General features: G+C 39.9%; 2 protein-coding genes across 4 annotated transcripts; one reads left to right on the forward strand and one right to left on the reverse strand.

Moving 5' to 3' along the window:
• On the forward strand, window positions 1-25,317 carry LOC115223883. Of its 3 annotated transcripts, none has more exons than XM_036513105.1 (10): window positions 1-148; window positions 5,118-5,297; window positions 7,133-7,193; window positions 7,987-8,059; window positions 10,669-10,757; window positions 13,828-13,919; window positions 15,783-15,965; window positions 17,921-18,012; window positions 22,066-22,190; window positions 25,253-25,317. In XM_036513105.1, exons 1-9 carry the CDS (start codon window positions 93-95, stop codon window positions 22,182-22,184), a joined length of 945 nt encoding a protein of 314 aa, XP_036368998.1. In that variant the 5' UTR covers window positions 1-92; the 3' UTR covers window positions 22,185-22,190; window positions 25,253-25,317. The 3 variants fall into 3 exon arrangements, with proteins under 3 accessions (XP_036368998.1, XP_029650455.1, XP_036368999.1); XM_036513106.1 differs by lacking the exon at window positions 25,253-25,317 and adding an exon at window positions 3,780-3,875 and having other exon boundaries at window positions 80-148; window positions 22,066-25,041; XM_029794595.2 differs by lacking the exon at window positions 25,253-25,317 and having other exon boundaries at window positions 22,066-25,041.
• LOC115224111 (histone-lysine N-methyltransferase SETMAR-like) lies at window positions 24,606-25,256 on the reverse strand. Its single transcript, XM_029794914.1, has 2 exons — window positions 25,243-25,256; window positions 24,606-24,972 (listed from the first exon to the last, which is right to left on the reverse strand). The coding sequence occupies exons 1-2, from the start codon at window positions 25,254-25,256 to the stop codon at window positions 24,606-24,608; spliced, it is 381 nt and encodes a 126-aa protein (XP_029650774.1).
• Window positions 25,318-25,435: the final 118 nt, after the last annotated feature.

Below are 25,435 nucleotides of genomic sequence, written 5' to 3' on the forward strand. Positions count from 1 at the left end.
AGATAGATAGCTGTTCGCCTGAAGGCCCGACTGCTGTAGTTGAACAACAACAAAATGCATCAATTCAGCAGTAAAACATTATTCTTTCAAAGATGACATCCAAAAGCAAAATTTTTGGCGGGAGCCAAGAACTGCCCGACGGTTCAACGTATGTGATTAATATTTAATATATTTAATGATTGATAATTTTATCGATAAAATGATTCTAACAAGTTTGTGTGTATTTCTTTCTGTGCTTCTTTCGAGCGTTTTTCTGTTGTTGTCTGGCTGTAATGTGTTCGAACCCTGATATATTTCTTTACTGCCCACAAGGGGCTAAACATAAAGGGGACAAACAAGGTCAGACAAAAGGATTAAGGGTACTACTAGCGAACAGTGGTCCCGGTGCGCGCACACGCGCATCCGCGCTAGCTAGTCGTAAGTAGTCGATCCTAAATAATTTTTTAAACTAAGCAAATAAATTATTTTTATAAACAAGCTGGGGTTAGGGTTAAAAAGTCGTAGGATCGACTACTTACGACTAGCTAGCGCGTGCGCGCGAACTGGTACTTTATTTATCGACCACGAAAGGATGAAAGGCAAGGTCAACCTCGGCGAAATTTGAACTCGGAACGTAACGACAGACGAAATACCGCTTAGCATTTCGCCATGTGTTCCGACACTGATATCCTCAACAAACACTTTCTAAGTGTTTTCGGAAACACAGAAATCATTTTATTTTGTTCATATATTTTATTTACATACGCGGTTTTGTGTGTTTTTGTACTTCGTGATTCTGTGGTAAGAGGTGTTTGTTTCACATCTAAAAATATACCTCGGACTACGTAGACTCCTAGTAATTTTGAGAGAAAAACAATTGGGGGGTAATTTTTGAGAACTGTTCCCCACTCGCGGGTGTTTCCGAATAAGTCGTCCGTATTTGTTTCTTTTATGTATCCGTAGATTTCTACTGAAGCAACAAACAGGCAGAAAACTCGTTATGCTAAAAATAGCAGCTAAACGTCTGGTACATAGAAATATGTGGATCTTTTCGCCGTTCAAAAGGAAAAGATCCAAATATGTTATTAAGACAACTTATCTGTTGAATGGGATTTTTTTTGCACGTTAAGTAAATTCTCAGGTAAACGTTTCTAATAGAAAGGCAGAAGCAAAAAGAAGGAATATACATGCACAGCTTTAATTTGTTACATAATCTCTATACATGGGCATTCTTTCGATATAACTCGATGGACCAAAACACTGAAATCGGTTCTTTCTGAGGATGTTGTCAAAATTAAACAAATATGGACGATTTGTTCCGAAACACCCCCGAGTGAACCACTAATGTTACGAGGACATAAATGCACCAATATCGGTTGTCAAGCGACAGGGGGAGGGGGGACAAAGACACACACACACACACACATATATATATATATACGATAGGCTTCTTACAGTTTCCGTCTATCAAATCCACTCACAACGCTTTGGTCGGCCAAAGCTATAGCAGAAAACACTTGCCCAAGGTGCCACGTAGTGGGATTGAACCCAGAACCATGTGGTTGTGAAGCAAGCTTCTTATCACACAGCCAATATATATTTGTGTGTATTTATGTTTGCCCCCTACAACCGCTTGACCACCGGGGTGGGTTTGTTTACATCTCTGTAAATTAGTGGTTCAGCTAAAGAGAATCGATAGTGTGAGTACCAGACTTAATAGGTCCTGGAATCGGTTTGTTTCACGAAACCTTTCAAAGCGATGCCCCAGCATGGTCGCATTCCAATGACTAGTGTGCTCCACCTCTGATTTTGTTTCCTCCTAACTTTCAGAAATATGGATATTTTTTAACGAAATTTTCTACAAATACCTTTTAGGTGCTATAGATCAGGGGTCAGTGAACTGACGCAAATTACCCCAGGTGGGGTGAAAATGAAATTCTTGGGTGTAATGAGAATTCAGTAGACATAAGTAAAAATATATTTTTAAAAATGTGTTCCTTGTTACGAAAGAAATTTTTCTTCTGGTATGAAGAAGCAGTCAAAAGGTTGCTGCCAAAAGGCAACAACCTACCTTTGCAAACAAGGATTTCCCACTCCAATGAACATAAAAACAAAGCAGAGGAATCGGTTAGACACCAAAGACTGTATCCAAATTGTTCTGGCATCAAAATGCTCCAATTTTGATGTAATTTTAACAAAAATGGAATGCTCACCACCTCAACCCAGATCTTCCTGGGTCTACCGCTTCCATAGGTTCCCTCAACTGCTAGGGTGTGACACTTTTTCACAAAGCTATCCTCATCCATTCTCACCACATGACCATACCAGTGTAGCCGTCTCTCTTGCACACCACATCTGATGCTTCTTATGTCCAACTTTCTCTCAGGGCACTTACACTCTGTTGTGTATGCACACTGACATTACACATCCAGCGGATCATACTGGCTTCATTCCTTGTGAGCTTACGCATGTCTTCAGCAGTCACAGCCCATGTTTCACTGCCATGTAGCATGGCTGTTCATACACATGCGTCATACAGTCTACCTTTTACTCTGAGCGAGAAGCCCTTTGTCACCAGCAGAGGTAAGAGCTCTCTGAACTTTGCCCAGGCTATTCTTATTCTAGCAGCTACACTTTCAGAGCATCCACCTCTGCTACTGACTTGGTCACCTAGGTAACGGAAGCTGTCAACTACTTGTAGTTTTTCTCCCTGGAATGTGACAGAAGTTGTTCTCAGCACATTTTCAGTGTTTATTGCTCCTGAGCATCTGCCACATACAAAAACTATCTTCCCAGTTCCTTTGATATTGCTACACCTCTTATGTATCCATAGCTTACACTGGGTAAATCTTATAGAGTTTCTTATTACGCCTTTTCTCATATCGAACAGGGCCATCTACCTGAAGAGATTTGTGGTTTGTCTTCCTACTTATTAAGACTTCGATTTTAGTTAGGTTGATCCTAAGCCCTTCAATTCTAATCCTTGCTCCCACACCTGTAACTTCTCCTCTACTTCTAATAGTGACTCAGCAGTTAGAGCAAGGTCATCAGCATAGAGGAGCTCTCAGGGGTACCCTGTCTTGAATTCCTCTGTTATTGCCTTGAGGACTTTGATAAATAGGAGTGGGCTGAGGACTAAACCTTGGTGGACTCCTACCTCTACATGGAATTCTTCACTGTACTCATTGCCAACCCTCACCTTACTGACAGCATCCCTGTACATGGCTTGCACTGCTCTCACTAACCATTTATTTATCCCTAGTTTCCTCATTGACCACCAGATAAGGGATCGGGGGTCCCTGTCGAAGACTTTCTCCATGTCAGCAAAAGCCAGGTACAAGGGTTTATCTTTGGCTAGGTATTTCTCCTGCAGCTGTCTTACCACAAATATAGCATCAGTGGTGCTTTTCTCTGGCACAAACCCAAACTGCATCTCGTCTTGACTGAACCTCTCCCTCACTACTTGATATAACTATAAAGTAAATTTGGTGGATGTAGAAGTCTCCATTCTCTTTATCATTAATAATTATTTCTACTCTAGGCACAAGGCCTTGAAAATTTGGTGGGGGGGAAAGGGTCTAGTCGATTACATTGATCCCAGTGGGTAACTGGTACTTATTTCATTGACCCCCAAAAGGATGAAAGGCAAAGTCGACCTGTGTGGAATTTGAACTCAGAATGTAGCAGCTGGCAAAATACCGCTAAGCATTTCACCTGGCGTGCTAATGATTCTGTCAGCTCCCTGCCTTTCTCTGTATGATTAATAATAAAATATACTCCAAACAATTTTTACCTTTCAGCAAAGAGTTCACAGAATTAACCATCAGAAGAATTCACTGAGTAACTAGCAATGAACTGTAATCAAAGGAGCTAGCTGTTAACTGAAAGCTAATATGGTATTTGCCTGGATTCTATATTCATCATAGTCATATTGAAGATATTTAAGCCTCTTATAGGGATATTAATCCAAGATAAACTGGTTTAATATATTGTATTTTGAAGAGATATTTCTTCAATAAATATCATACATATATATGTGTGTATGTATTTATATGTGTATATATATATGTGCGTGTGTCCCCCCACCCACCATCACTTGACAACCAGTGCTGCTGTGTTTACGTCCCTATAACTTAGCAGTTCAGCAAAAGTAACCGATAGAATAAGTACTAGGCTTACAAAGAATAAGTTCTGGGGTCAATTTGTTCAACTAAAGGTGGTACCCCAGCATAGCCACAGTCAAATGACTGAAACAAATAAAAGAATATATATATGCATGTATATAGTGTAACTACCTGAAACAGTAAAGACTTCTGGTAACTTGACTGAGGAAAAAAGGCTACGAATGACCCGTCTTTTTTTCCCTGTCCTTCTAATTGTTGTTTCTCCTGTCTGAATGTTTCATTGTCCTCTACTGCATTTTTGTTCCATTTTTAATATTTATGTATATATATATTTGTGTGTATATAATTAAGATTCACTTGAATCAAGTACTTAAATGGAGGCACCTCGTTAGGTCAGAATAATATACACGCACAACATAAAATAAATATCAAACATGGTACATAATTACCAGCCAAATGATATTCTTGCAAGGTATGTAGACAATTAGACTCAGCTGAGTGAAGAAATCCACTCTTGAGCTATTCAGACATCGTCATCGTTGTTTAACATCCGCTTTCCTTGCTGGCATGGGTTGGACGGTTTGACTGAGGACTGGTGAGCCAGAAGGCTGCACCAGGCTCAATCTGATCTGGCAAAGTTTCTACAGCTGGATGCCCTTCCTAACGCCAACCACTCCGATAGTGGAGTGGGTGCTTTTACGTGCCACTGGCATGAGGGCCAGTCAGGCTGTTCTGGCAACAACCACGCTCAGAAGGTGTTTTTATGTGCTATAAGTGTACATTATATTAAAGATTCGATCCAAAATATTTACGAAAGATAGATTCTGAGACAGGTGAATAGAATATAAATGAGTAAAAGTAAGCTGTTTCTAACAACTCCTTGAATGATTTCATTAATCAATTAAAGGAGTCGTTAGAAACGGCTGTAAAGGACTGACATCTGTACCTCTACTGTTTCTCATTTGTATATATCTGTGTATATATGATATATATATCTATTGTTCTCGTTTTCAGATTGAATGTAGAGGATGCAATGACTATGAAGTTTGATGATAAGACAGAGGAAGAATTAGCCGCCTTGAAGCAGGACTTCCTTGAGCTTCTTCAAGACCAAAAGGCCATGCTGCACTATCTTCAGTCTGAGGCAGACTACATAAAACAGCTGAATGACTGCCATGATCAGATTCATACAAAGTAAGGTTTCTAGTTTATTGTTGTTATTGTTAAGGTAGCAAGCTGGCAGAATCATTAGAATGTCGGACAAAATGCTTAGCATTTTTTTTTTCTGGTTCTTTATATCTTGAGTTCAAATTCCACCCATGTCAACTTTACTTTCATTCTTTTGGAACTCAGTAAAGTACTCAGCAACTATTGGAATCAATGTAATAGCCTAAAACTCCTTTTGCCCCAAAACATTTCTGGTCTTGTTCCAAAATTAGAATTATTGATATATTGTTAATATTCCAGTTCTATATTTAAGAGATGAGGAATTATGTACATTATTTACAGACCAAATGCTTACTGCTATTTTGCCCATTGCTACATTCTGAGTTCAAATTCCGCCGAAGTCGACTTTGCTCTTCATCCTTTCAGAATTGATAAATTAAGTACCAGTTATGCACTGGAGTCTATGTAATCAACTAGCTCCCCCCCCCCTCCCGCTCCAAAATTTCACACTTTGTGCCTTTAGTAGGAAGGATTATCATTTATAGTTTTTATATACTGAGTTGAAATTCTGTCAGGGTCAATTTTGGAGCCCATTAGCATTCTCCAACTGATTGAGTCCTGTCTGACCATTTAATCCCAGGGCTGCATACAAGACAGACATCAAATGATGATGATGGTGATGGTGATGGTGACGTCAATATTGCCAGTGTTAGAAAAGACAAAAAAGCAGCCTGTACACATTGTAAAGTCTCCATGTCTAAGGCATTCCTTTGATCCTTGAGGGTTGTCCTGATGGCATTAGTAGGCCCTCTTGTGGCTGAAAAGGCCGATTCTGGAGGCACATGTCCGATTACACTGAGAGCAGCAAAGAGGGCCCCGACAAAGATGAGCTTGTCTGGGATTTTGCTGATGTTCCTTGAGCTATCTCTGCTTTTCTTCACAATGTCTAGTCCGCTCATCCTCAAAATACTACGTACCAGTTTTGACCATACCCCCCTCCAGGTAGTACAGTCTGTGCCCAGTGTTTCAAGTTCACCAGGGGGGATGTTGCAGAGCTTCAGGGATTTCTTGAGTGACTGACATTAGAAAGGGCATCCAGGTGTAAGAAACCTTACCAAAGCAGATAATTGAAACAGAATATGTCCCTCCAACTCTGTCAAATCATCCAATCCTTGCCAATATGAAAAATGGACATAAAATCAGGATTATGATGATGATGGCTGCTCTACTTTGTATATTGAGTACTCTGCTTTAAATTGTAGTTACCCCATTTTTTTTTTTTTTAACAGAAATATATCTATTTCTTTATTGCCCACATAGAGGGGAAAAACAAGGACAGACAAAGGGATTAAGTTGATTATATTGACCCCAGTGCATAACTGGATGAAAGGCAAAGTTGATCTCGGTGGAATTTGAACTCAGAACATAACGGCAGACGAAATACCGGTAAGCATTTTGCCCAGCATGCTAACGATTCTGCCAGCTCATCATTATCATCATCATCCTGTCCCTTTTTCCATGCTTGCATCTCAGGTGGAATTCATTAAGACAGATTTTTCTATAGCCCAATGCTTTTTCTGTCACTAATTACATCTTTTACACAATTATCCAATAACATACCCCACCCACCCACCTTTTTTAAGACTGTTATGATGACCAGCAATAAATTTGACTGTTATTTCTAGCAAGCCATGTAACTATATATAAGAAAGACCTTCCTCACAGACTCAGAAAAGTCTTCCTCATCAATTTTTCAAGACTTCCTCGATAATTCTTGTCACCGATTCAAAGAAGTCTCATTGTTGATCCATTTATTAAATATTGTTGATTGCTGTGATGTTGTGGTGTTCAATTCATTTCAGGACCGAAGAAGAGACTTTAAATGAAGAAGAAGCGAAAATTCTATCAGAATTGAAAGAAAATGTAAGTATTATCGAAATTGTGATGTTGTAAGACAAAACTCTGAAACGGTTTGCGTGGAATTGGGTTTGGTGCCATTGATTTACCTTCAATGATTCAAGCCTGGCTTGTTTCAGTTCAAATGTTTTCATCTTTCTCCTTCTCTCTCTCTCTCTCTCTCTATCTATCTATCTATCTGTCTCCCTCTTTCTCTCTTTCCTTCCTTTTCTCCTTCTGTCCCTCTCTCTTTCCTTCTTTCTTCCTTTCCCCTTCCTCTCTCTTTCCCTCCTTTCTCCCTCCCTCTATTCCCTTCCTTTCTCTCTCCCTCTCTTTCTCTCTTTCCCTCCTTCCTCTCTCCTTCCTTCTTTCCCTCCTTCCCTCTCTCATTCCTTCTCTCCCTCCTTCCCTCTCTCATTCCTTCTCTCCCTGTTTATATATGAGTAATTCTTAGTTTTAATATTGTCAATATTTATATTTATGTTTTAGAAATAATTCCAGTGAATGCGTTTCACTGGAATTATTGTATGTTTTCAAAGGCAGACAGGCATTGACAGCCAGCAAGTCATGCTACTCCAGACTGATGATGAGCAATGACTCCGAAACTAGTCTCTGGTTGCTGGGTGGAGGTGCTTACCTCCCACTTTGTAAACATAAGGACAAAGGAAATGTGTCAAGGCCGACAGGAAAGGTGCTTCCTAGGGCTAAATAGCAGTAGTATTATTCCCTTTCATGGGACTGTCACATTAAGTCGACAACATACCACCACTATTTTTGTTTTGTTGTTTTCTTATTACCTGTTGTTCCTCTCCACCTCCAGATAATGAAATGCTGCGAGACAACTGGAATTGGAGTTGATTTCAAACTGCAAGCCTACATCATTAAAAGCATAGGTAAGTACCACCAGAAGATTCGACAAATGTAGATGGGATGGGGTGGAATTTGCAATTTCTAGAATCCTCTGCTACAAACTGTCATCAACTCTTGATTTTGCTGAGGTTGCTATCTTGCAACAAAAGTCAGAGGTACCACTATATATATATATATATTATATATATATATATATTATATATATATAGAAGATTCAACTAAAAAGTACTCTCTCTGGTGAGAGATAAATATTGTTTATTTAAAGGCCACAATACATGTATTAAAGTGCTACAAATAATTTTATTTGTTGAGAAAACTCAGACATATTCTTCAGGCACAAACCATATATCATAGTAAACTAAAAAAAAATTGAATAAGAGAAGAAACAAGGAAAAACTGGGAAAGTAACATATACAGAATGCGGATAGGAAACGAAAAACAAAAACACCAGAAATAAAATGTAAAACGGTAAAAGAGTTATCCCCCTTAGACGTCAAATGATAAGGCTGGAAAGATATCGAGTTAGTATACCATAAATCCTCGAGTATAATCCGCATTTTTCCCCCAAAATTTAAAGGTCAAAATCCCTAGTACATATTATACACGAGGTTAAAAATGAAAATTATTTTCTAAGCAATGTCCGAGTCTATTTGGTGTCCGACAATGTTTATTCAGACGCATTTTGTGATGTCAGACGCGAAAATACCTTAAGCTAAGCCTGAAAGCAATGAAGTCTTAAAAGAATCATCCATAACTTGCAGTAAGCAACATTTATTAAACATTATTGCTGTTATTAATATTATTTCTTTATTTTCTGCCAAGAGAATGCACAAAAAAGCTACACGTTTGCATTATGTTATATATACAATAATAATAAAGGACGTTACCGTATACATTTTTACAAACCAAGAATGTTATATAGACCTCCTTGACTCAAGTTAGAGAAGGGGTGTGTATTATACACAAGGTTTAGGTTTTTCAGAGGTACAGACCCCTAAAAATCGCCTGCATATTATACTCAAGGCCAGACTGTACTCGAGGATTTACGGTAAATTATTCTTAAGACTAATATTGACAGTAACTTCAAAGTTTCAAACAGTTAAACCATCGTCAGAGAGTCCGAAAGCTAAAATGATGCAAAGTGCAATGTGACTAAGTGATGTATAACAACATCCGATAGTCTGATGGATCTCTTGATCACATGGGGGGGGGGCATGCTCACTTCCTATGTAATTGCTGATGTCTATAAAATAGACATAAACTCATGTATTTATAATGAACTGTAAATATATATATCTCACACATATGTGTACACATACCCTCATTATCATTTAACGTCTGTTTTCCATGCTGGCATGGGTTAGATGGTTTGACTGACACTTGTAACCTAGGCTGCTCTAGGTTCCAATCTGATTTGGTATGGTTCCTGCAGTTGGATCCCCTTCCTAATGCCAACCACTTCAAGAGCTTAATGGGTGCTTTTTATGTGACACTGGCATCAGCCACCTCTACAATTTCACTTGGTTTGACAAGTCTTCTCAAACACGGAATATTGCCAAAGGTCTCAGTCACTTGCCATCACCTTCGTGGGGCCCAGTGTTTGAAGATTATGCTTCACTCCCTTTTCCCATGTCTTCCTGAGTCTACCTCTTCGACAGTTAGTGATCAGCACATCTTTACACAACTGTCCTCATCCCTATACATCACATAACCATACCAATGTAGTTGTCTCTCTTGCACACCACATCTGATGCATTTTATGCCATTTTTCTCTCAAGACCTGCTTTGTTGGTTACTAGCTTCATTTCTTTCAAGCCTTCGCATGTCCTCAGTGGTCACAGCCCAGTTTTCACTGCTGTCCACACACAAGCATCATACAATCTGCCTTTCACTCTGAGAAAGAGGCCCTTTGTTGCTAGTAAAGGTAGAAGCTCTCTAATCATTGCCCAGCCTATTCTTATTTTAGCAGCTATGCTCTCGGGGCATCCACCTCCATTGCTGACTTGATCAACTAGACAATGGAAGCTATCAACTACTTCTAGGTATCCCCCAACTTGCATTTGATGGAGTCTATTTTCTTTACATTTACATGGGTGCAGGAGTGGCTGAGTGGTAAGTTGCTTGCTTACCGACCACGTGGTCTCGGGTTCAGTCCCATTGCGTGGCACCTTGGGCAAGTGTCTTCTACTATAGCCTCGGGCCAACCAAAGCTTGTGAGTGCATTTGGTAGACGGAAACTGAAAGAAGCCCGTCGTATATATATATATATATATATATATATATATACGACGGTTTCTTATGTGATTGGGTATTATCTGGTAATTGATATTTGATTTGGATGTATTTCTCCATTTTCTTATTTTGTATTATATATATATATATATATATATATATATATATAATGTGTGTGTGTGTGTTTGTCCCACCAACATCGCTTGACAACCGATGCTGATGAGTTTACGTCCCCATAACTTAGCGGTTTGGCATAAGAGACCGATTGTATAAGTACAATGCTTACAAAGAATAAGTCCTGGGGTTGATTTGCTCAACTAAAGGCAGTGCCCCAGCATGGCCACAGTCAAGTGACTGAAACAAATAAAACAATATATGTATATATCCTATATAATTGCAGATGTGTACCACATAGTGAAACATTATAAAGTCTTATTGCTGTGTACGTCGATAGAGGTGAAAATCATTGTAGATCTAATGATTGATATGGTGAGTCACTACATCCATCTCTCATCTTTTTCTCTGTTATAGCTGATGTGTATATATATATACACACACACTTTCTTTGACTTCTTTATATATCTATCTAATTATTATATATGTATATAGATACATACACCAAGACAGTAAATTGAGAAAAGATTTTTTTATTATTTATTCACCATTACACACGTTTCATATGCTAATGGGAGTTACAAAATTGTACATGTAAAAGAAAACAAGTAAGACATCTATTAAAATTCTTCAGACAGAGAGTATCAGATACATATACATATTTTCTACTATTAGGAAATGAAACATGTGTAACGGTAAATAACTAATACCCAGAAACTTTCCAATCTCCTGTTTTGCTGTTATTACTCTGAAGGAAATATTTTCCAGTATTTTAAATTCTTATGTATATTTCACATCTACATATGGATTTGGAATACTGGAATAACCAGATGTGATTCAAGGGGACTCAGCTTGGATTGTAACCCTATCTACATATACATATACATGGCTATGTGGTAAGAAGCCTGCTTCACAACCACATGGTTCCAGGTTCAGTTCTACTGCATGGCCCCTTGGGCAAAGATGAGTGGATTTGGTAGACGGAAACTGAAAGACCATTGTTTATATATGTGTGTATGTTTGAGTGTCTGTGTTTGTCCCTGCACCATTGCTTGACAAGCGATGTTGGTGTGTTTGTGTCCCCATAACTTAGTGGTTCAGCAAAAGAGACCACTAGAATAAGTACTAGGCTTACAAAAATGTCCTGGGGTCAGTTTGTTCAACTAAAGGCAGTGCTCCAGCATGGCCACAGTCAAATGACTGATACAAATAAAAGAATGTATACCGGGTGTTCAAAAAGTCTCTCCACAGCAAGTATTTAATGGTTTTCAGGCGATTCTTGTACCCTGATCCTTTACTTGCTCCCTAGAAAAAAGAGTCTGGCATTGTTAAATCAGGTGATCTTGGTAGTCAAATTCCCTTCAAAATAATCCGTTCATCGAAAAAACTCTTGAAGTAGCACCATGGTGATGCACAGGATGAAAAATATATATTAGAATGGAGGATAGAAGGATTCCTAAGCAGATGCTCTATGGAGAACTTGTGAATGGAAGGAGACTCCGGCAGAAACCAAGGCTGCAATTTAAGGACTGTGTTAAGTCCTCGTTAAAGGCCTTTGATATGCAGGACACTGACTGGGAGAACAATGCCTGTCATCGCCACAGATGGAGGAAGCAGGTTAAGGAGGGGATCGACACTTTTGAGAGAGCACGTATCCAGCATGAAGAACTTAAGCGAGCTGTGTGAAAGTGCACGGCTCGTATAGTGAATGGGGAAAGCTTGGTCTGCAGTCAAGGGCAGGGCTCATTAGCCACCAACGGAGCCGCAAATGCAAAATATAAGGTAGTCCTAGAGTGCACAATCTTCCTGAAGGTCGGCAATGGTCTTCCTCGTTCACGAGTGGACAGCCATCATCATCATCATATATATATATATATATATATATATATATATACACAATCAAAATAAGCAACAAGGATATCCAGAGGTAATGCAGTACTATCGTTTCATGCGACTCCATTTAATTGAACAATGCAAACATTACATCAGTTTTAAAATGTAGAGCAATCTTCAGCTGCATAAAAATATAGAATTTAGTTAAATTCAAAGGATTCATTTGTATAGCTTTTCTATTAACCAAAATCACAAAGAGTATAAGTAGATAGACAAAAGACATGTTTCATCAACAACATCATAGTTGTAACTGATATTTTTTCACAGGAAGACACTGCTTATCATTGATTTTAATTTGCTATTCAGATTTACTAATGGGTGGGGTTAGTTCTAATTTATATATATATAAGAGTGGCTGAGTGGTAAGTAGCTTGCTTACCAACCACATGATTCCGGGTTCAGTCCCACTGCATGGCACCTTAGGTATGTATCTTTTACTATAGCCTCGGGCCGACCAAAGCCTTGTGAATGGATTTGGTAGATGGAAACTGAAAGAAGCCCGTCGTATATGTGTATATCATCATCATCATCATCATCGTTTAACATCCGCTTTCCATGCTAGCATGGGTTGGACGATTTGACTGAGGCCTGGCGAACCAGATGGCTGCACCAGACTCCAGTCTGATCATCATCATCGTCGTTTAACGTCCGTTCTCCATGCTAGCATGGGTTGGACGGTTTGACCGGGGTTCTGGGAAGCCAGAAGGCTGCACCAGGCTCCAGTCTAATCTGGCAATGTTTCTACAGCTGGATGCCCTTCCTAACGCCAACCACTCCGTGAGTGTAGTGGGTGCTTTTTACGTGATATGTGTGTGTGTGTGTTTGTCCCCCCAACATCACTTGTCAACCAATGCTGGTGTGTTTACATCCCTGTAACTTAGCAGTTCAGCAAGAGATGGATAGAATAAGTACTAGGCTTAGAAAGAATCAGTCCTGGGGGCAATTTGCTCGACTAAAAAAGGCAGTGCTCCAGCATGGCTGCAGTCAAATGACTGAAATGAGTAAAAGAGTAAAGATATATATATATATACACACATACATGGTAAAGCCTGCCCACCCCACCCGCCAGTCATGAATGGACCATAGGATTATACCCATGTTCATTTCAAAGTCTATTTCTGAGGTACAAATCTGGATGTGGTTGTTTATGGAAGACCAACAGTTGCCCATGCATACCAGCCTCTCCTCTCCACACCACTGATATTATCCAAGAGAAAGGCAAGGGCCATGATACAGCTTTCGTTCCAGTGACATCGCAGCTCATTTCTACAGATGAGCGAACTGGAGCGACGTGAAATAAAGTGTCTTGCTCAAGAACACAGACTCGCTACCTCATGATTGTGAACCTGGTGCTCTAACCACTGAGCCATGTGTTTTCACATACCATTGACCCTTTATATACAAATTCCATCTTATGTCCTTCCTTGTTCAAGAGTAGAATGTGCGATTAGGAGCTGGTGGGGAGGGAGTCAGCTGTTATTTCTAGGAAGCCGAATGACCACCCAAGCACTGGTTTTATTTTTACATGTCTGTATTTGTGTTGCTGTTGCAGAGAGACATCAAGCTGAACTACCAAGTGGAGAAGCTGCAAATAAAGCTGAAGGACAAGACCATTTTTGCTGCACTTAAAGATACATTGGCTGAGTGAGTGGTTTTGGGGTTAATTTAGGGGGTGGGGGTCAGCAGTGGCCAGCATTGAAAGCAGACAGTACCTGGCATGAGGTCCTAAAATTGGACAATGGCCAGTAGAATGTCTTGAAAATGGATACTAATTAGCAGATTGGTCTGTATGTCATGAAAATAGGCAGTGTTGGCTAAGTGTCCTGAAAGTGGACAGTGGCTGCTAGTGTATCCTGAGGTTAGACAGTATTAACAGCATGTTGTAAAAGTGGATTCTGGATAGAATAGTATTGTAAAAACCCAGTGCCAAACTCCAACACCTGATTTGACATGGTTTCTATGGCTGGATGTCCTTCCCAATGTCATCTGCTTTTCAATAATTTGTATTATTGAACCAAAGGCAGTCTTGAGTGGGTTCGTATAAAAAAGAGTTTATCTATGTTCCAAATACCAGCTTCATAACAACTCTTATTTGATCAAATTCTTCATTATTTTCAAAACTTAATTGAAACAAAGGCTGTTGCAAAAGGGTTTATAAAAGATTTATAACTTTTCCAGAGGAGTGGCTGTGTGGTAAGAAGCTTGCTTCCTGACTACATGGTTCCATGTTCAGTCCCATTGCATGGTACCTTGGGCAAGTGTCTGCTATTATAGCCTCCAGCTGACAAAAGCCTTGTGAGTGGATTTGGTAGACGGAAACTGTTTTATATATATACTAGCAGTATCGCCCGGCGTTGCTCGGGTTTGTAAGGGAAATAACTATATAAGCATTTTTAGAGAGTTACTTCCCTTATAGATGCCAATTCGGGCTTTCTTAGCCATTTCTGTTTTGGTGTCTTCAAGCCATGAAGTCGTTGTTCTAAAAGAACGCTGGTTTCCTTGACAACGCTTTACGACGTTGATTTCCTTACATTCCCTTCCCCACAGCTTCACGAGGGAGGGAAGAAGGGGGAGAAGCAAACAGGTGCAGGTGTGACCATAGACGCCAACTCCGCCGCCATCAACACACTAAAAATTATGCATTAAAATGGAATAAAAAATGATGTTAAATTATTTTTTAAATCGTAGACTCATCGTAGACGCGCGCTAATACTCAGACGGGCTCGATATGAATCACGACTATAAGATACCCGAATTTGGTTAAACTGCACCGCTAAATGTGGGAGTAGTTAGGAATCTAAATCGAAGGGGACAGACACTCACACAACTACAGTTTTATATATATAGATATATATATGTTACTGTGTCTATGTTTGTCTTCCTACCACTTGACAGCTAACGTGTGTTTACGTCCCCGTAACTTAGCGGTTTGGCAAAAGAGACCAGTACAAAACTTGATATATGGCATATGATATATATATGATTTATTGATATACAAAATGCCAATATAGAAGCATTAAGATATATATAAATAAGTTGTTGTTATTAATACTGTGTTATAAAGCTGTCACCTTGAGAATAAATTCCTATTTATTTGTTTCTCCGGTGCCGGTGCCACGTGCAAAGCACCTTTGCTGGTATCAAATATAAAGCACCCCTGTCAGTGCCACATGAAGAGCTCTCATGCTGGTGCCACATAAAAGGCACCCAGTACACTCTGTAAAGTGGTTAGCATTAGGAAGGGCTCCCAGCCATAGAAACCAGGCCAGGACAGACAATTGGAGCTTGGTGCAGCCCTTCAGCTGGCCAGACTTGTCAAACCGTCCAACCCATGCCACCATGGAAAAAATGATGAAGATGCCATTGTTGTCCTTATTTCTATGTTTAAAGATCCTCATTTCACTGACTGCAAACGGTCAGTGAGTTTTCTGTGAAAACTCAATTTCTAATTCATGTCCATATGTTTTCTTTCCCTCCACACACACACTCCTCTAATTCCATAATTAGATTGGAGAAATCTAAAGATCTCGTTAATGCCGTCCGTTTTCTCTCTTCCTATGGCTGGTTGAGAGATCAGAGAGAAACCGTTTTTACCAACCTCGAGCGGTCAGAAGAATTCTCAGAATGTATAACTTTTCCTAAAACAACATCTGGTGAAACTATTATCATCTTTGATCCCAATTGGCCAGAGTGAGTATCACCATTATCATTATCATTATTATGATCATTATTATTATTATTATCGTTGTTGTTGATTATGGTTTCTTTTCATTATAACTATATTTCAGCTGCCTTAGTATTGGGCATCCTTTGGAGGCCAAGAGTAGCAAGGGCACTTTTGTTTTGCTATTCATGCTAAAATTATCACCATATTTATTCCATTTTAGATGGAGAGTGCTTTCCATAGTATATGGGCTCTATCCATCAAGGTTATCTTTTGTTAACGTTATCAAGGTTCTGGAGATTGGAGTTACCAGGGAGTTGCTTAATATACTTTTCCACTCCCTTATCATTCCCAACACACCAATTTCTACAGGTATTATTGTAACACTAAACTTCCACATTTTTGTGATTTCGATTTGCAGATCTTTATAATGAGAAAGCTTTTCGTATTCTTTCCTTGAGACATTTTGATCTTGTGGGACAGACATATCTATTAAAAGACAAGTTCTTCTGTTGTAGTCCTTGATCACAATGTCTGGTCAATTGGTGTCAATTTTTCTGTCTGTTTGTATTGGGAAGTTCCAAAGGATGGTCATGCCCTTGCCATTTACTACATCCTCTGCATGGTGCCTATTATTATTATTATGAAGGTAGTGAGCTGGTAGAATCGTTAGCACGCTGGATGAAATGCTTAGCAGTATTTCACCCATCACCACATTCTGAGTTCAAATTCCGCTGAAGTTGACTTTTGAAGGTCAATTAAACACTGGGGTCAATGTAATCAATGTATTTCCTCCCACTAAAATTACTGGCCTTGTGGCAAATGTGAAACTTATTATTAAAAATGTGAAAATGGCAAGCATGGATGTAGACCTGTGAGTCGGAGAGAAGGTATTGGAAAGAATACTTGCTTCTAGGGTTTCAGGAGAAATCTCAAACAATGGGGTTCCTCGATTATCCCTAAAGACCTTCCTGTATCAGGAGGGCCACATCTCTATCATCTTCCCCACCATTTTCTTTTAAACCTTTATATGCTATTCATATGTCCCTTCTTTTTCAATGTATACTTAATTTTTCTTCGTTTTTTTTATCATTTCATTATACGTAAATCCCCACACTTTATGTCTGTCTCTGTATTATCCCTCCCCTTCATCCTTTGCCCTTGTGGTAAATAAATGAAATCATTATTATTATCATTATTGGTAGCAAGCTGGCAGAATTGTTAGCACGCTGGGCAAAATGCTTGGCAGTAATTCACCCACTACTACATTCTGAGCTCAAATTCCGCCAAGGTTGACTTTGCCTTTCATCATCGATAAATTAAGTACTAGTTGCGTACTGGGGTCAATGTAATCGATTAACCCCTTCCCCAAATTTCTGGCTTTGTGCCTATTGTGGAAAGGATTATTATTTTTATTACTACCTTCGCCTTAGTGAAGGCGGAGGCATTGTTTTCAGTGGTTTGTTTGTCCATGGACAAGATATCTCAATAACTGCTGGATGGATTCAGAAGAAACTTTCAGCAATGTTTGGCCTCGTGACTGGCACAAACTGATTAGATTTTAGGATCGATCCGGTACCAGACAAGGATTCTGGATTATTTTTCCTATTTTTTTTACTTAATTTCTGAGAGCGGTTGGGTTCATTTTTAGTATTCACATTTGTAAGAGCAGTCGAGTTTATTTCAGATATTCTCATTTTAAAAATCATTTCTGGTTAATCGTTGAGAGGAAATTGGTGTTGCCTTGGCGGAGGTTTGCACTCTCTGAGTGCTCTTGTTTTTATTATTATTATTATTATCAGTATTATTGTAGCCTCCCTTGTTGAGAGTTTTAATTTGTTATTGTTATACATATTGTTTACACGCTGTAAAACCTATTGTATCATTCTGTTTTTGTTTATGTTGTTTTATGTGAACCCTCGTGGCTAATAAAAGAATTGATCATTATTATTATTATTATTCTGCTTTTGTCTCGATGCAGCATCAAGATCCATGTGAAGTGGGTGATACAACAGAACTTTCTGTTCCGAGCTGAGTCCTACATCTCAGTGTTCTGTAAAGTCTCTCGCTCAAGTAAGTAATCAACATTTCATGTCATCCTCATCATCACCAATAACAGAAAGAGAGGGGGGGGGCTACACTGTTGCTTGAGCTGCTAAAAATCACTGCCACATACCTTTCAAATCATGGTTTACTACCTTAAAAGGGAGAAGGATATTCAGTATATAATGTAGTTCTAGACATCCCCCACCTCATCCCCAGAATAGATGAGATGGTCATGGTTGAAAGGAAGGTCTTTGACTGTAGCAGATGTTATACATCATCATTGCCAGCCTCAGTATTATCACTATCTTGATCTGCTAGAAATAAGACCCAAATCTTTCTGAAATCACACCTTATCGTTCAAAAGGAAAGATGTCTGAAAAGATGGGATTGTCATGATACAAATGATTTTGATCATGTGACTTCCCAATCTGGACTGACCTAGGGTTAAATAACAGCAGCAGCAACAACATGATCATCTCTACTATTTTCAGCCTTCTGTCATCGTAAAAGCCGTACAAATTAATTGGAGATGCCACTATGAAAGGTTGCTGAATGAAGAAAATGAATGGGATAAAGAGAGTCTGCCGAATGTTGACCCAACAGAGGGACCAGCTATCCGAGTTGATAGTTCTGTGGTAGCTAAGGCAATTAGAAGCATGAAGACAGGGAAAGCCCCAGGCCCATCAGGAATCACTGCAGAGATGCTCAAAATGTCTGGTAGTGTCGGCTATAGCCTAGTCACCCATATAGTTAATCAGGTGATACACAAAGGGGTCATACCCAATGACTGGTGTAGCAGTATAATAGTCAACTGCTACAAAGGTAAAGGTGATGCCCTAGATACAAATAACTACAGAGGTATCAAGCTGTTGGACCAGGTGATGAAGGTTACGGAGAGGGTCATAGCCCAACTAATTAGAGAGAGAGTTAGTTTAGATGAGATGCAGTTTGGGTTTGTGCCAGGGAAAAGTACTACTGATGCTATATTCCTGGTAAGGCAGCTGCAGGAGAAATACCTAGCCAAAGATAAGCCCCTGTACCTGGCTTTTGTTGACATGGAGAAAGCCTTCGACAGGGTCCCCCGATCCCTTATCTGGTGGGCAATGAGAAAACTAGGGATAGATGAATGGTTAGTGAGAGCTGTGCGGGCCATGTATAGGGACGCCGCTAGTAGGGTGAGGGTTGGAAATGAGTACAGTGAAGAATTCCGGGTAGAGGTAGGGGTCCACCAAGGCTCAGTACTCAGCCCCCTCCTATTTATCATAGTCCTCCAGGCAATAACGGAGGAATTCAAAACAGGATGCCCTTGGGAGCTCCTCTATGCTGATGACCTTGCTCTAATTGCTGAGTCGCTATCAGAACTGGAGGAGAAGTTTCAGGTGTGGAAACAAGGATTAGAATCGAAGGGCCTCAGAGTCAATCTAGCTAAAACCAAAGTCGTAATCAGTAGGAAGGTAGACAAATCACAAACACCTTCAGGTAGATGGCCCTGCTCGATCTGTAGAAAAGGTGTAGGTAGAAACTCTATAAGATGCACCAAGTGTAAGCTATGGACACATAAGAGATGCAGCAATGTCAAAGGAAGGCTAACTAGGAAGATGGTTTTTGTATGTGGCAGATGCTCAGGAACAATAAACACTGAAAATGCTCTGAGACCAACTTCCGTCACTTTCCAGGGAGAAAAACTAGAAATAGTTGATAGTTTCCGTTACCTAGGTGACCAAGTCAGCAGCGGGGGCGGGTGTGCTGAAAGTGTAACTGCTAGAGTAAGAATAGCTTGGGCAAAGTTCAGAGAGCTCTTACCTCTGCTGGTGACAAAAGGCCTCTCGCACAGAGTGAAAGGCAGACTGTATGATGCGTGTGTACGAACAGCCATGCTACATGGCAGTGAAACATGGGCCGTGACTGCTGAGGATATGCGTAAGCTCGCTAGAAATGAAGCCAGTATGCTCCGATGGATGTGTAATGCCGGTACTCACACTCGGCAGAGTGTAAGTACCTTGAGAGAAAAGCTGGACCTAAGAAGCATCAGTTGTGGTGTGCAAGAGAGACGTTTGCGCTGGTATGGTCATGTGGCGAGAATGGATGAAGATAGTTGTGTGAAAAAGTGCCACACCCTAGCGGTTGAGGGAACCTGTGGAAGAGGCAGACCCAGGAAAACCTGGGACGAGGTGGTGAAGCACGACCTTCGAACTTTAGGTCTCACTGAGGAAATGACTAGAGACCGAGACCTCTGGAAGTGTGCTGTGCGCGAGAAGACCCGGCAGGACAAGTGAGTCCACAACCCGTGGCCTTCTACATGGGATGGAGCCAGCCTACGTATGCATACCTTCCCTTCTTGGGACACAAAACTCTACTTGTGAAGACGTGTTGAGGCAAGTGAGGATCAGAATCGAAATCGATCAATGGAAATTGCGGATGTGCTACCAGTGCCGGTGGCATGTCGAAACTCTGCTTGTGAAGACCCATTGAGGCAAGTGAGGATCAGAATCGAAATCGATCAATGGAAATCGATCAATGGAAATTGCAGATGTGTTACCAGTGCCGGTGGCATGTAAGAGAACTTTCCGTTTCGCGACCGTTGCCAGCACCGCCCCGTTTCGTGTCCGTTGCCAGCACCGCCCCGTTTCGTGTCCGTTGCCAGCCTCGCCTGGCCCTCGTGCCGGTGGCACATAAAAAGCACCATCCGTTCGTGGCCGTTTGCCAGCTCTGTCTGGCACCAGTGCGGGTGGCACGTAAAAAGCACCCACTACACTCACGGAGTGGTTGGCGTTAGGAAGGGCATCCAGCCGTAGAAACACTGCCAGATTTGACTGGGCCTGATGAAGCCTTCTGGCTTCACAGACCCCAGTAGAACCGTCCAACCCATGCTAGCATGGAAAACGGACGCTAAATGATGATGATGATGATGATGAAAGCATTTTGTCCTTAAGTCTAGCGATTCTGCAAATCCACTGAAATGATGATAATAATGATCCTTTCTACTAAAGGCACAAAGCCCGATAATTGGCGGGAGGGGCTAGTCGATTACATCGACCCCAGTGTTTCACTGGTACTTAATTTATTAACCCCAAAAGGATGAAAGGTGAAGTCGACCTCAGCAGAATTTGAACTCAGAATGTAAAGAAAGACCACAAGGCATTTTGTCCAGTATGCTAATGACTCTGCCAGCTCACTTTGTTAATAATCATAATAATCCTTTCTACTCCAAGCACAAGGCTTGGGTTTTTGTGGGGAGGGGGACAGTCGATCACATCGACCCCAGTACTCAACTGGTACTTAATTTATCAACCCCAAAAAGATGAAAGTCAAAGTCAACCTCAGTGGAATTTGAACTCAGAACTTAGCGACAGACGAAATACTGCTAACGATTCTGCCAGCTCCCCACCATTATTAATAATGGTTTCAAATTTAGCCACAAGGACAGCAATATGGGGGGAGGGGATGAATCAATTACAATCGACCCCAGTGTTTCACTGGTACTTAATTTATTGACCCCGAAAGGATGAAAGGCAAAGTTGACCTCAGTGGATTTGAACTCAAAACATAAAGATAGACAAAATACCACTTAGCATTTTGCCCAATGTGCTAATTATTCCACCTTAATAATAATGGTTTCCAATTTAGCCACAAGGGCAACAATTTGGGGGAAGGGGCTGAGTCGATTACACTGACCCTCAGTATTTCACTGGTACTTAATTTATCAACCCTGAAAGGAGGAAAGGCAAAGTTGACCTCAGAATGTAGGGGCGGATGAAATACCTATTTCTTTACTATCCACAAGGGGCTAAACAGAGAGGGGATGAACAAGGACAGACAAACGGATTAAGTCGATTACATCTAAAGGGTTAATCGACCCCAAAAGGATGAAAAGCAAAGTCGACTTCGGTGGAATTTGAACTCAGAACGTAACAGCAGATGAAATACCGCTAAACATTTCACCCGGTGTACTAACAATTCTGCCAACTCGCCCCCTTAATAATAATAATGTATTGTTCTGCTGTACAATTTCTCTTAAACATTCTGTGACCAATTTCTTCTTTTCTATTTGTTCCATGCACCCACCCACCTCTCTTGTAGAAGAAGCATATGCTAAAGCAGATTTCTTGGCCAATCTTCCACAACTCTTCAAACAGCTGCTTCAGAAAGAAGGAGAGGAAGGAGCTTTGAAATGTCTTATAAAAATGGTGAAAGCATGAACCAAGGTAGTTTTGGTGTTTTTTTTTCCAGTTTTACTTTGCTGCAAGAATTGTCCAGAGCATTCAACCATGAATTGACACAGTTTTGTTATTAGAGTTCCTTGTATTTTGCCTCTAAAAGGATGCATTCCCTCCAAACATCATTGATTTCTCAATTACGAAAAGCAACAAAAAAAATTGGGGGGTACCATTCTGCTATACAAGGGATCTTATTGATGGAATATTGATTATTTGTTTATCAATAGATTTCAGGAGTTAGGAAATAGAAATTATATTTGAAGAGCTTACATTCAAAACCAATTAAATGCGTCAGAACGACTTTTGAGTAATTGTTTAAAACAACATCTTGAATAAATCTGATTTTGATTGGAAGACTAAGAGTCGCCTCCTGTCTATATGGCATCTCTCCCAGTTTGTCTGAAAAACATTTCATGTGCATGAAGCAAGCAGCTTGCAGATTGTTTTAATGGTTGTCATGAAATCAACCAAATACGCACTTATAATGGGTTTGAAAGTCGGCTCCTCATTTTATTTCTTCACTGATTACTATACAAAATGATAAAGGCCTTTAGCCCCTTTCATACCAACCTGCATGAACTGCCTCTGGTTCTAGTACTCAAATTTCCTGTTTTAACTATTTTGCATTTAAACCAACTATATCTGGCCCAAAATATTCTATGTTTTATATTTAAACTGGCCACATCTGGTTTCTTACATTACAATGTCATTCTATAAATAAACAATCACATCTTTGAAAATCTCATAGCTTCAGAATAATGCCTAATTACTTATTAAAAAAATGTGAATAAATTAGCATTACCATTTGACAGAAGAATCTGAATGCCAATGGGTTAAAATGGTCTGGATTTTTTTAGGTTCCAAACACCAGCTTAATAACAACAAAATTATGCTATTCTTCATTATTTTCAAAACTCGTTGAGACAAAGGCAATGTGTATTTCAATGCAAGTATGGTAACAAAAGGGTTAAAGTGATCTAAATTAAATCCTTCCACCTAAATTTCATATATTGTCCCAAACACCAACTTAATAATGACAGGCTTATTTTACTAAATTCTTCATTATTTTTCAAAATTAATTGAAACAAAGACAGACTATTATTTTAAACAAAATATAGTTAAAAAAAAAAAAAAAAGTGTTTTTTGTTGTATTTTTTTAGTTTGTTATTTTGAAATTAAATACACAAGACAAATCTTTAAGGTTTGTTTCTTGGATGTGTTAAGGGTTAAAAAAGACAATGGAATACTTTCCATAGAAAGCTAAATACAATAGCAATTCCTTCAGTTATTTTGGTACCTTTTATCGCAATTCATTCTGGACGCTTATGACTGTGATAGGATGAGTTGTTGTATGCTCATGAGTGACTTTGGGGAGTGGAAACTGAAAGAAGCCTATCGTACATAGATACAGATGTATATAGGCATAGGTATGACTTGATTGTTAAGAAGCTTGCTTCTCAACCATGTGTTCAGTTCCACTGTGTGGCACCTCGGGCAAGTGTCTTCCACTATAGCCCTAGGCCAGCCAAAGCTTTGTAAATGGATTTGGTAGATGGAAACTGAAAGAAGCCTGTTGTACATATGTGTGTGCAGGTGCCCTTGTCTTGACATTCTGTGATGTAAACAAACATTCCTGTCGTACTAATAATTTTGTTAAACTCCAGTCTTTGGGAAATCTGTTTGGCCAAGAAGAAACCACTCTTTGCTTGGAAACAGGTGAGGGTTGGTGACAGGAAGAGCATCCAGCTGTAGAAAATCTCAGTAAACTCTGTTTGACCCACGATGATAATGTATGTGTGTGTGTGTGTTGAATGTAAGATGCAGGTATGTCTGCGTAATTTAGAAGTTTACTTCACAACCATGAGATTTCATGTTCAGTCCTGCAGCAGGTTACATTGAACAAACATCTCGTACTCCCAGCCCAAAATTACCCAAGTCTTGTCAGTTGGTTTACTGGACAGAAACTGGAAGAAGCCAGTCGTGTGTGTGTTTATATACAGGAGTGCTCATGTCTCTTCCAAGCAGGATCGTTTGTTTGCGGTCTTCCATGCAATCCTGTTTGGCCAGCATGCTGTTCATATTCAATTACCTTACTTAAAAACAGATAATGGGGACAGGAAAGATATCTGCCCCACACAAGCATGGAGAGTTGACACTCAAACGGTTAGGGTAATGTTTGTGTTTGTGTGTTTTTCTTAATATTTGTGTTCTACAAAAGTTTCTTACACAGGCTGTGATGTTGTCCCTTCTGTCAACAAAAAGTCTGCTCATTTTGTGCCTTCAAAGACACACAAACTATGAGGTCCCCTTATTTACAAAAATAGATAAGGGTCAGCAACAGGAATGGCACTTGGTTATAAAACAGTGCCTCAATAAGTGTTAGGTTGTCAGATAAGTTCATTCCTATTTTTCTGTTTTTGGTTCTTTAACCATCGAGTGAAGATGACGAGCGATGCTGTCGTGTGAGCATCCCATTTGCTGGGCCAACTGCCTCGTGGATTGGTGGGGATCTTCATGGATGAGCTGGTGCAATCGTTCTTCATTGAACTGAACAGGTCGGCCAGAGCGTGGAGAGTCTGTGAGATTAAATTTCCCCTCCTTGAAGCGTGCAAACCATTTCTGTGCAGTTCTTTCAGTAATGGTGCCCTCTCCGTACACGGCACAGATGTCTCGAGCGGCTTTGGTAGCCTTGGCGCCTTGATTGAAAGCGAAGAGGAGAAGGTGTCGCAAATGCTCATTCTTCTCCAACTGGCACTCCTTCGTCGTATGTCTGAAAAGAAGCAAAATTTATTCAAATTTCAAAAATGATAAACAGACATTGTAGAGGAAGAATAAATCTTTAAAGGAAAAAAAAAACCACCATAAAAATATTTTTCGTGTTTAATTCAAATAACATTGGAAAGAAATGAACAAATTTATCTGAGTCTGACCACCTCATGTATCTGTCTAAGCTCAGTTGTAAACAATATTTCATTTTGCTATTTCAAGTAAACCATTAGGTTTTTAAAACTTCTTCAATTCTTGAGAATTACACATTTACCTTGTTTCAGTCATTGGTCTGCAGCCACACTGGAGCATCAACTGTAACACCCCCTGGCATTTAAAGCAACCTTAACCAAACCAAATATCCTACCTGTTTTATGTTCAAGCCAGACAGATCTCACACCTACCCTACAATGTCATTCTAAAAATAAACTATCACATCTTCAAAACCCCAAAACTATAAAACGATG

Source organism: Octopus sinensis, linkage group LG24 (genome assembly GCF_006345805.1).
Source record: "Octopus sinensis linkage group LG24, ASM634580v1, whole genome shotgun sequence".
Lineage (NCBI taxonomy): Eukaryota > Metazoa > Mollusca > Cephalopoda > Octopoda > Octopodidae > Octopus > Octopus sinensis.

Coding starts and splice junctions, on each gene's coding strand:
- LOC115223883 (XM_036513105.1), top strand. CDS start 93: ATGACATCCAAAAGCAAAATTTTTGGCGGGAGCCAAGAACTGCCCGAC. Junction 5,298..7,132: donor CATGATCAGATTCATACAAA/GTAAGGTTTCTA, acceptor AATTCATTTCAG/GACCGAAGAAGAGACTTTAA. Junction 10,758..13,827: donor TAGATCTAATGATTGATATG/GTGAGTCACTAC, acceptor TTGCTGTTGCAG/AGAGACATCAAGCTGAACTA.